Source organism: Cynocephalus volans, chromosome 6, assembly GCF_027409185.1.
Source record: "Cynocephalus volans isolate mCynVol1 chromosome 6, mCynVol1.pri, whole genome shotgun sequence".
In the NCBI taxonomy this organism is placed as follows: Eukaryota; Metazoa; Chordata; class Mammalia; order Dermoptera; family Cynocephalidae; genus Cynocephalus; species Cynocephalus volans.
Genome location: NC_084465.1, coordinates 160,205,258 through 160,217,488, shown reverse-complemented (window position 1 = coordinate 160,217,488; position 12,231 = coordinate 160,205,258). Strand labels below are relative to the sequence as shown.

At 55.9% G+C, this 12,231-nt stretch overlaps 1 protein-coding gene across 1 annotated transcript in view; it reads right to left on the bottom strand.

The window, feature by feature from the left end:
• LOC134381114 (uncharacterized) overlaps positions 1-12,231 on the bottom strand; it is a 260,084-nt gene that overhangs the window by 43,755 nt on the left and 204,098 nt on the right. The window contains exon 13 of the mRNA XM_063101162.1: positions 2,568-2,669. Within this exon, the coding sequence (XP_062957232.1) occupies positions 2,568-2,669 (102 nt within the window). The remainder of the gene's footprint in view (positions 1-2,567; positions 2,670-12,231) is intronic.

Below are 12,231 nucleotides of genomic sequence, written 5' to 3'. Positions count from 1 at the left end.
CAGCAGAGCTTCCACACAGTGCTGCGAGGGGCACGATCTGTGGGAAAGACCCAATTCCTCACCAAAGTTCTCACACAGATTATGTGCTCCTGTGGAGTCATTTCTTGACCTAAAAGTGACTAAAAGGTCAGAAATTAATTCCGCTGCTTGCCATAGGTCTTACCCAGACAGGGAAAAACAGCAGAGCAGCAATTTAGTTCCAAAGCAGTGATCGAGTTCCAGAAAACCGGTCATGCCTTTAGTATGAAGACAAAAAGACGAACCTCTTAAAGATAACAACTGCAAAAATGGTATAAAAGCCAGGAAATACAAAAAGATGTAAATACAAACATTAAAAAAGTCAAAATGTGGTGAGAAACGATGTCAACGTGTAGAGTTTGTTTCTCGCTTTTTTAATTCTTTTTCTCTTTGCAATCAAAGTTAAGTTATTATCAGTTTTTAAAGTTTCAAACTACCCGTTATAACCCTAAGACGTTCGTGGTAAGCCTCACGGTAACCATAAAGCAAAAACATGGAATAGATACGCTAAAAATAAATAGCATAACATAAAAATGTACTACTAGACAGAAATCACTTCATCACGAAGACAATAAGATAGGAAAAAGGGATTTGTAAAACAACTAAAAACAAGTACAGGGTTTTTCTGAGCTTTAGCCACCTGTTCTCCATTACTTGGCCTAATAATTAAAACTTCCATTATTTACCCACGGCACATCAGACAAACGGACCTCACTAGGTCTCGATTAAACTCGCAATCCCATGCACATATATATATATATATATATATACATATATATATATAAATGTATATATATACTTTTTTCTTTTTTCTTTTTTTTTTGGCGGCTGACCAGGTACAGGGATCCGAACACTTAACCTTTGCATTACAAGCTGCACTCTAATCAACTGAGATAACTGGCCAGCCATCCCATACACTACGAATAAACATATAATCCATCCACCTGCTCATGGATATACACACAAACCAGCATCCACGCCCAAGACATACAGAGATGGCTACGGCATACCATTTACAAATACACATAAAACCATGCCCAAATCCCAACCTATCTCAGTCCAGTAGGAACCGGCTTCCACATCCCCAGATACTAACAAAGAACCATATCACACAGCTCTAATACAGATAAATACACTTCCCACACTCCCCTCCATATAAACAGAGAACCCCAACTCTCTAACAGATACACGTACGCTCAACTCCCAGAATATATAACCCTACTGAAACCAGAAACACACACTGCCCAAAAACACTCATCCAAACCACAATGCCCCTTGAATACACACACAAAATCGACACACATGTGGCTCTCCACCCGCCATACCCTCCAGTATACCCACAATTACCTAGCACACGACAAATATGCAAACATGCCACCTTATGCCCTCAAATGCACATACATCCACACACTACCTGCAAATACAAAATCGCGGGTACCAAATACTCACAGTATTTGTAGTATAACTCCTCCATCTTCCAGAATACACAACCAGACAAATCCCACCCTGCACCTGCACCTATTCATCCTACTACTCCCCACAAATCATTATAGATCTGCCCTCACCCACTGAAATGCTCATACACATTTCCTGAAGATCACAAAAAACAAACACACAGGACCATGCAGCATACCCTGAATACACAAAAATTAAAACACTTAACAACAACATAATACCCAGACACTAAATGATGGAATTTCTGGTCTTGGACATGTAGGCGACACAGCTGTCTGTCATGAATTTTCATGGCTTTCCAGCAAAGGGGATCGTACGTACGTAAGGCCAGTCCACGGGAGTCTGCAGAGGTCGCAGCAATGGACAGTAGCTGAGCGTACAAGGACTGCTTCCTACGGAATGATGTGCATACAGCAACCCAGCCCGCTGGACGTGCTGAGACAATCCAGACCTATTTCCAGACACTCATTCCCCCTACCTCCCTTACAATCCCTGTATTTATCAGATTCCTTGTTCTGAGCTACCTTCAGAAAGTGCAGCCACTCTACAGCAGGGTTGGCTGAGGGGCACAAAAACTGGTTTGTTGAGAAAGAAATGAAGTGAGTAGAACACCAGGCAGAAGCCTTGTGCTGTGAATCTGAGAAACAACTGGAAACTTGCCTCAGAGGCACACACCCACTGTGCTGCCCCTGTATAATCTGAGGGACCTTCAGAATCCTGCCTACCTGCCAGAACCCTGCACGGTATGTCTCCCCACCCCCACCAGCCCAACTGCCCCCACCCCTCCCCCACTGCAGAATTCTGGAGAGCTACATTCTAAGCCTGTTGACATTTAAAATTGGACCCTGAGCATCTGCAGTTGACAGTTTGCTGTCTGGGTCCTGCGCTTGACTTTTCTCACCGTGGAGACTGCCGTGCCACCGTGGTCAGTCCCCAAGCCTACGGGGATGGCTTCAAAGGGAGGTAAGTCTGCAGGGTCTGGGGTGTGTTATCACACCCCTGTCACCCCTCAAATCCATGGGAGTTCAAATGTGACACTTGCCCTGGGACAGCTGGTTGGGTGGAAGTAGAGGAAGAGAGAGCACTGGACTTACCCAAGGACATCTCACCCGGGAGACGGGGGAAGCCACTGGCATCCTGAGGCTGCAGGGGGAAGGGGGCTTCTCACAGGTGGATCCAGATGCCTCCGGAGAAACCTACCGGGTGATGAGAAAGGACACAGCAGTTGTACTGACTCTTTCCAGAAGGGAAACGGGTGACTTATGTTTCTAAGTCAACACAGGTCAACGTGTGTTTGTAGGCAGTGGTGGATTGTGTCGTGCTTGTGCCACCGGGGGGCTCAAGAACAAAGCCTGAGTCCTGCGTCCTTTCTTCAGACACCTGGAGCTTGTGCTATGGTACTGTCCTGAGGGACACCAAGTGGAGTATTCTAGATCTTACAGGAGTAGCGGGGAGAAACGGTCTCAGCCAGAAAACCGTTCAGTGGAACAGTTCTCTCTGACCAAGATTACCGTGAAATATCCCCTCCGTCAGTGAGGCTGGACGTCGCTCTAAGTGCAGCAGTCCAGTCTCAGCTCACTTCTGCCCAGAGATGGCTTCTCATTCGGTCCAGATCGCTGTTGTCTTTCTTCACCAGGGACAGGGCAGCCAGAAACTGCAAACAAGATGGGGCTTGCTCTTCCCTGAGCTGTTCTGAATTGCTGTCCCTTTGGGGGACACTCGGGTCTTCAGACCCATTCATCTTCCACCCTGTCTCATGGCCTGTCCTCTGCCCTACATTTCATGTGGAGATGAAGACTTTGCTCATACTCCATGTCTAGCCCATCATGAACAGGGGACGGATGAGGCGTGCTGCTGGGTTTACAGTGGAAGGTTCTGAAAGGCTGGTTTCCTTTTCGAGAGAGGAAGCAGAGCAGCACACCATTAGGGAGATCTACTGTTATTATCACTGTTATTATTCAAAGTTAGGACATACGTCCTGGTTAATTAGGACCATGTCCTATGGACCTTGCTCTCCTTGACTAGGGTTGACCTGAAATCCTAGTGAACAGGGATGTATCCAGACAACTTTGTCACACTGGCTCATGCCTGGTTCTTTGTGGGCCATGACTGAGAGCTCAAAGGAGAAGGATCACAGAAGGTCTCCATTACCCACGGCCAACTCTAACCACCAGCAGCTGTTCCAGTCTCTCTGAACCTCCACTGGGAGCCACAGGGCTCCGCATTTCCTGGCCTTTCTAGTCCTCTGCAGCCCTCTCTGGCTGTGCAGTGACAGGGTCTCAGGGAATTCATCATCTAACTCACAGACCGCCTCCTGACAACAGAGCTGCCTCAGTGACAGCACGAACCACTGTGCATGGGGACAAGTGTGCCCCGAACCTGGCCCCTGTTCGATGTTTGCTGTGGGTGGTACCAGGAGAAGCATGTCCTCACTGGGCTACTGCATTTTGGGGTACCATCAGGGCTCCTGGGCGCTCGTTTGGGGACACGTTTTGTTCAAGTTCATTTGTTTGGGTTACGACGGGTTGATGAGGAGCATCAGGGAAAGGAGCACTGAGAAAGAGAAGGGCTCATAACCTTGTGAATCTGCTGGCTTCACATAGGCCATGTGGGCGCCTGCAACTGGCACTGGAGAAGGTGCCCTTCGTGGGGGTGCGCACACTGAGGGGCGTTGTGCCGCCAAGCACAGTCCACCCCAACTCACATCGAGGGGCAACCCCACGAGGCTGGCGGGTCCACGTGCCGGGGACACCCTGGGGAGCTTCTCAGAGGCAGGGGAAGCTTAGGTGTTACTTCTTGACTGACAGGGCTCAGAGGGTCTCAGTGAACGAGAAGCAAGTTCTCTAGTAGAATGATCCTCCACCTGAGGGGGAGCATGAAATTCACTCGGGGACAAACTGCACAATTCCCCGTCCTATGGCCCTCACCTGCTGGGATGCCTCGCTCTGGTTCACGCTGACTCTAAGGGAAGGGAGAGCCTCCGCCCTGGTGGCCGCGTCTCCTGCTCATCCGCCCCTCTCCTCTGTCTCCACAGCATCTGCAGTGCTGGGGCCCAACGTGACCCTGAACCCTCCGTTCACTTCCTTCGGTCCGCTGTTTCCCACGCCTGCTTCCGACCCAGGCCCCGGGCCGCCCTGCGAGCAGCCCCCACCTGCCCTCGTGATGTCAGCGTTCCCTCCTGGTGGCCCCCTGGTGCGGTCTGCTTTCCCCAGGACGCCTCAGGGGGTGGGAGCCGCTGGCCATGGCCCGAGTGGGGCCGGGACTTTCAACATCACTGTCCCAGTCAGGACACAAGGGGCTCCAGCAGAGCCCTCTCACACTCAGACCACTGTCCTGGCTCAGGCCCCCCTCACCTGGAGTGCTCCAGGGGCCCTCTGCGGGGGTGCTCAGTGTCCTGCTCCCCTGCTGTTGGCAGCTCCTGCTGTAGGGACCGTGATGCCTGCTGCATCCATCGGGGGCACGCGGGCTGGCGAGGGGTACTGGTTCCCAGGCCACACCCTCCCAGCCCCCATTCCAGCAGCCCAGCCGGCTCAGACCGTGGGCCCAGGGAACGACGGGACACATCCACATGGGGCTGGTGGGGAGGGCGGCAAGGCCCCCTCCCAGGCCAAGGCCGCGCCAGAGGACTCCTGTAACCCCAGGAGTGTTTACGACAACTTCCGACGCTGGCAGCGCTTCAAGTCCCTGGCCCGCGGGCACCTGCCCCAGAGTCCCGATGCTGAAGCTCTGTCCTGCTTCCTCATGTGAGTGCCCTCCTTGGGGGATGGAGCTAATCCCACCGCTCCCACACGAAGGGGAACGAAGGACGGACGAGGAGGGCAGCCTATTTAGGGGAACTTAGATGGAGGTCACGTGGGCGACGGCCCAGGCATTCTCAGCAATTTAATTAATGTCCCACTCCGGTTCATGACGTACATTCACCAGCCTTAGGTCAACTGACCCTCAACACCCTGTGAGTCCACCAAACTTGGTTTTTAACAATCACCATCATCTGCACAGAAGACAAAGGCCACAGTGAGTTCCTGGTGTGACATGAGCCACAACTTGGATTTAGGCCTCTGCCTTCACCCGTGATTCCCCCCCGTGTCCTCTCATGCCCCGCACAGGACCTGAGTGCGGATGGCTTCGGGACGTCACATGGAGGGACCCGGGGCAGGGGGGGAGAAGGCACAGGCCACAGGAGGAACCTTACACATGTAGCCCCTCACTCTTCTGGAGAACTCTAGCAAGGAGACTGAGGTAGTCAAGCCACACATTGGGACCTGGCTGGGTCCCCACCACTGGGTTTGGATGCTGCGCAGAGTCGCCTTCTTTATCCCTGAATGCCTCCTAGACAGACAGACGATTCCACTTCATTCGGAGGATGGGAAGATTGTCTGACTCATGTCTGATGCACTCAGCAGAGTCTCTGGCATGTGCTGTCCCTCGTTACTGTTGTTGCCGTTATGATGATGATGATGATTATTAATGTCATCACTAAGAACAGGCAACCTAGAATAGGAAACTGCTCCCAAAGTCACATGTCCCACCACAGGGAGTGAGGGGACTGTGAGCCCAGGAGCCCAGGACCAGGGGCTGAGGTGATGGGAGGCAGCGACGTCCGTAGCCAGGAGCGTTTGTCTTTCCCTCCCCAACACCTGCCTCCTTCCACCTGCAGGCCCTCGTGGTTCTGGGGCCATCACATGGAGCACGTATCCTAGTCCACGGGACACGGGACATGGCTGCATACCTGCCCCGCTCCCACACTGGCTGCCCTCCACGGAAAGCTGCACACAGTGTATAAATTAAAGGGGCCCCCAAATCCTTGTCCCCAATGATTTCAATGTCCCCCACATCCTGAGCAGTCGGAGTTCCCCTTCGACCAAAGTCCCAGGTGCCCTAGGCTGTCCTGAGTCCCTAAATGGAGCCCCCCAGGCCTTGCCCGGTCAGCTCAGGCACCGGTCTCCTTTGGCTCTGGATCCGCGCTCCTGCTCTTCACGCTGAGGGACTCTGAGGCTGTGTCCCCAAGGGCTGCCTCTCTAGAGAGTCACCAGGAGCTGATTAAATGCTCAGTCCTGGGGCCTTGGAACGTGCATTTTAACCTTCCCTTCCCGGTCATTCTAGGCACTTCTCGGTCAGCTCAGGCTGCCATAACAAAACGCCACAGGCCAGGTGCTTTAGACAACAGACTTTCATGTCTCCCAGCTCAGGAAGCGGAAGTCCCAGATGAGGTCCCGGCAGATTCAGTTCCGGGCAAGGACTTTCCGCCTGGCTTTCGATGGCTGTGTCCTCACATCACAGGGAGTTCTGCTGTCTTTTCCTCTTCTCACACTCACAGGGACACAAATCCCATCACGGGGCCTCCTAGTTATCTAATCTAAACCTGATGATCCCCAAAGGCTCCACCTCCAAATACCATCACATTGCAAGTTAGGGCTACAACCTGTGAATTTGGGGGACACACACATTCAGTCCATAACACACAATAATAGTGAGGCCTCAAAGGGAAGTCAGAGAGGCCAAGCAGTCCCTTGGTGCTGAGGTTGACACATGTTGGCTCTCCTGGAGGCTGAAGAGCCCACACTGGGAGGACAGGGACAGGTGACAGGACAGGTGTGATGTGGAGAGACACGGGTGTGGGCCGGTCAGCTGGGATGGAAGGAGGGCACGTGCACTGTGACTGACCCTGAGGACTTACAGCCCAGTGCTTCGGTCCCTGGCCCGGCTGAAGCCCACCATGAGCCTAGAGGACGGAGTGCGGCGGGCCATGCAGGAATGGCAGGGCACGAGCAGTTACGACCGCAGGAACTATTACGACATGGCAGCAAAGTGAGTCAGGGAGGCAGGGCCTGAGGGGCTGTGGGGCGGGCTGAGGGTGGGTGAAAAGGGGGAGGGGGGCTGGTGCGGTGGGCTCATCGGCAGGGATGCCATGAGGAGGGGGATCCGCTAGGTCCGGCCCCTCCCTGGGGACCTGCCTCCCCCGGGGAAGCTCTCCACCCACCTGGGTCCCACCCCGGAATCTCCACCCTCCCCTGGCCTCGGGTCTACCCCTGCCCTGATGCTGAAATGAGGACGGGGAAGAGTAACCAGCACAGCCCAGTAGGGGCCGGCTCCAGCTGTGGGGACCCTGCAGAAGGGAAGCTAGTGACTACTGGCCAAGTTGGGACCACGTCTCCTCACCTCATGAAAAGTGGCCAGAAATGGGTCACCTGCCATCCCAGAATGGGCTGGGGTAGAAGAGCTTGGGCAGGGGAAGCCAGCACCTCACACACCCCCAGACACGTCTCTGGCCTCCCTGCCTTTGCTGCACGGCAATCCACTCCGTGAACACCAATCACCCTCACAGAAAATGCACCCTCTCCTCTCAGCTTAGCTCCCACTTCCTGCAACGTCTCCGGGGCCCTTCTCTCCCAGGCTATTGTCAGGGGCTCACAGTACCAGCCCAGGATTCCTGGATCCGGGCAAGGATTCCTCATGTCATTTGCAGTCAGTCACATCCCTGACCGAGCTTCTGGCTGTCAGCTCTTCTGAGTGGCCCTGGGCAGGGATAGGAGGAGCAGGGTCCCCTGAGGGCCGGGCCTGGGTCACACAGGCCTTGATTCAGGAAGCCCCCCTGGATGTTTTCTGCCCTGCAGGTGTAGGTGAGCCAGCGTACCCCTGCAACTGCTCTGCAGGTGGGGGAGCAGCCCGGCCCACCCAAAGCCCTTCCTCCCCCATCCCTGGCCAGGCCTCCCTCTCAGCATGGCTATGGCTCTCCCCTCTACCCGCCAGGTTCATGGAACTTGAAGCTGAGGAGGAGATGCAGCTCCGGATGCGGCAGTGTGTGAAGGGGCCCCAGGGCCTACCTCCTCCAGCCCCGCCAAAGCTTGCTCCTCCAGGGCCACCAGTCCCCAACGCTGTGCCACGGTCAGGTACGGCAAGCATATTCCCACAGGAGCCAACGCAAAGGCCGAAGGGGGCCTGCAGAGGCCTTGTGCCCTCATCTTGTCCCTTTCCTGCAAGGGGAGGGAGCACCTGCTCTTTCAGTGAGAGCAGCCAGTGAGAACCTGGGGCTCCACTGCCCTGGATCAAGAACTAGGTATTGGCCTGATCCAGTAGTTTCATAGCCGCTATCGGCCTTGGCTGTCCAGGACCCAGTGTACACTCTTCCCGGGAAGCGGTGCTGGGTGCGGAGGAGTCCCAGAATCTTGGTGGCCCCAAAGTCTTTCCAGGTAACTCAGTCTCACATGACCCACCTCGGGTAGTGTATCCTCCCACGGGGCCTGACGTCCAGCCTGGACCCATTTCATGGCCCTCAGTTCCAACCTCCCCCAGTGTGGCTGGAGGTGGCCGCGGCAGCCCAGCCACGCACCTGTCCTCCCTCCTGCCCTAGGGTGCGCTCCCAGGAAGGCTGGCCGCAGGGCACCATCCACTCGCCCGCTGTCACGCAGACCCCAGCAGCTGCCCCAGGCCAAGGCACCCAAGGAGATCCCACCAGAAGCTGTCCAGGAGTATGTGGATATCACGGAGGCACTGCTGGGGCCTCATGCAAATTGGGAGGGTGGAGATATCGAGGAGCAGCAGGAGCAGGACGGGACTGACCCTGACCCAGATCTCCTGAGCTACATTAACAAGCTGTGCTCCCAGGAAGACTTCATCACCAAGGTGGGCTGGCCTGGAGCCCTCGTGTGGGGAGGTTTTCTGGGGAACGGCAGTCCCAGCCCCATGGATTTCAGTTCTACTCATCCCTCAGCTACGGAGCAGTGTGTGTGTGAGAGACAGAGAAAGTCTGTGTATAGCTGCTAGTGGCCATGAGTTAGAACGACCCTGCTGTGTGGACAGGAGAGACAGGCATTACTTTCTGCTTCTCCTCGAGGTCCCCCTGGCTGCAGTTCAATCCCTGCCAAAGACACTCACGCCCCTTTCCCCCTGCTCCAGGTGGAGGCCATCGTCCACCCCCGATTCCTGGCAGCTTTGCTTTCCCCAGACCCAAACTTGGATCCCTTGGCTCTGACTGAGGTGCTGGAGCAGGAAGAAGGACTCACCCTAGCACAGGTAACACAGGGGAGGCAGGGACACCAGGTCACCCAGGCGAGGGAGGGACACCAGGGCACCCAGGGGAGAGAGGGCCACCAGATCACCCAGGGGAGGGAAGGGCACCAGGCAGACCAGGGGGAAGACGTGCCCCTGTGCCCCTGAAGCCCACGTCATTTTGTCTAGTCTTACCCTGCTGGAGGTGCATGGCCTCCTGAGGGGAACTGCCTGGGTCAGAGAGGAGTAGGTGCAAAAGAGCAGGAAGGAGAGGACAGAGCCAGGGAGGGAGGGCAGGGGGCGAAGCTGGAAGGAGGCCCAGCAGGGCACAGCACAGTCACAGTCACAGTCCCTGCCTCTGACACCAAGCCAAGCGTCCTCTCACCTTCGCCACCTCCCGCCCAAATGCAGGGTCTCCACCATCCTGCCAGCCCCTCCCCACACCTGGGGCAGAGCCAGTGAGTGCCACTTTGCTCCCCCCAGCTGGTGGAAAAGCGCCTCGTGGCCCCAAATGAGGCAGAAGGTGTGGGGGCCACCCCAGGTCATGGCACACCCCAGTTGGAGTCACATCCTAAGACTGCAGCTGGCCAAGGAGGAGAGAGAGATGACCACGGCCCCCAAGGAGGGGTCGTCACAGAAACCTGCCCAGCAGAGGCGGCTTCCCATGACCCTCGACAGCGCAGCCGAGACAACACCAACCTGCCCAGGCCCAAGGAGCCTGCCCTCTGGCCAGGTCATCAGGAGTCACGCAAGCTGAGGGCTGCCCATCTCAGCTCCCTTCCCCAGGGCCACAGACCCTCCTCGCCTGGTCTCAGGGGAGCCTGTCCTGTTATGCCTGCGCAGGGCCCGGCAGCCAGGTCCAGTGAGGTCGAGGAGGACCTCCCCAGCCTGGACTTCTTCCTGACCTTGCAGTGCAACCTGCAGCCCTGGGGGCTGTCCCTGAGCCCCGTCCCTGCTCTGCGTCCGGCTCGCCCCTCATGTCCTCAAAAGAGGAGGGGCGACCCACTGGTCTCTGGGAGGAGGAAGCAGCAGCACTGGTGCCAGCCCCTCTGGACTGGATTTGACCCTCACTGCATCCTGCAGCCCGAGGGATCCCAAGCTCCCATCACCCAGTGCTGACCCAGCTGCTCCTCAGCTATGGGCAGGGTCGGGGAGGCAGGACAGGGGAGAGAGGGTGGGGGGGGGTCTGGATGGGGGATCAGGGTGGGGGAGAGGGGAGGCAGCACGTTGGGGGCGTTGTATGTAATAGGGGTTTGTAGATAATTGTGAATAAATGTGGTATTGTTGGGAAATGCCCTGGGACTACTGCCTCTGTTCTCACGTCTGTGCCACTAAGTGGAGACAGGCCTGTGGGCAAGGAAGGATCTGGGAGATGCCAGGCTCCAAGGACCCACCGGTGCCCGACCATCACCTTCTTCTCTAGATTCTGAGACCTGATTCCTCCCCCAGGGCCCATGTGGGATCCTTGACTAAAAGGGTGTCGGCCCCCACATGCAGAGCTGTGGTCATGGGGTGGGGGTGTCCCAGCAACAGTGGCAGGTGGGCAAAGCCGTCCAGCACCACGGTGGCCTGGCTGTCTGCTGGGGGAGAAAGGGGCCATGTCTGGGCGTCTCCCGCCCATCCACCCACGGAGCTCGCTGCTTAGCCCCCAGATGCTCCTCTGCACCTTTCCTCCCCTGTCCCACGTCAGCAGCATCCATGTCCCACCCGCCCCTGTGCCTTTGTGAAGTGGGAAGGAAGTTAACTCTTGGTGGCGGGTCACCTGGCTGCTGCCCCTCCTATTCCCAGGTGGGTCTCCACATTGGAGAAGGCCTCAGAGCTTGGCTAGATTAAGGCGGTGTGGTGTGAAGCTGCACACCACGGCCCTCAAGCCCAGAAACTTCCAGAACATCATGCCATGAAGGTCCTCGTTGGTGGCATCCTCACGGGAAGCCACTATTGTCCCTGCTGTCCAGCTCAGCACGCACATCAGGCGCTGAGGGAAAACGTGGGGATCGAAGGCTGGAGCCCTGGACCCACTCCTCACTAGTTCCCTGACTCTTCCACATTCAGAGCTGTCCTCAGGAGCCCCTCTTAGGTTTCAGGAATGTGGAGCAAGTCATGTTTGGAGGGGACTTGGCCCATGCCCTAGTACGTGAGGGCACTCAGTCGGGCACGGGCATCATCTCGGTCACACCTCGGGGCTTCTGCTGCTACTCCTGTCCTCACCACCTGACCCTTTTGTGGTTGAACAGTTCCCAGGAGGAGGCAGAACCTCTGCTTCCCCAGCACCGTGCCCTGCCTCAACCTTACAATCTGCCCCTGACCCTGCACACTGGGGCCGGCTGGAGGGCTGTTACAGTCTCAATGTTGTGTCCGCCAAATCCGTATGTTGAAGCCCTAAGCCCCATCGTGATGGTATCTGGGGGTGGTGCCTTTGGGAGGTTGTTGGGGTAAGAGGAGATCATAGGGTGGAGCCCTAATGACGGAGATTAGCACCCTTATAAGAAGAGGGGGAGACACCAGAACTCTCTCTTCCCCCTGTGATGACACAGCAGGAAAGGGAAATCAAACCGGAAAACCAACAGTTATAACTCTCACCATGGTCCACAGATTCTCAGTAATGAGTCTCGATATTAATTCCATAGTATCTAACTTTCACCTATACTTTAGAGAAGTGTAAAATTCCCCGAACTTGAGGCCGGCTAGGTGTTGTGAGCGGTCATGTTTTCAAATGCAAGTTCAAGTTCTCCTGACTTTGGATTGGACTGAGGAGGAACATGGACAGAC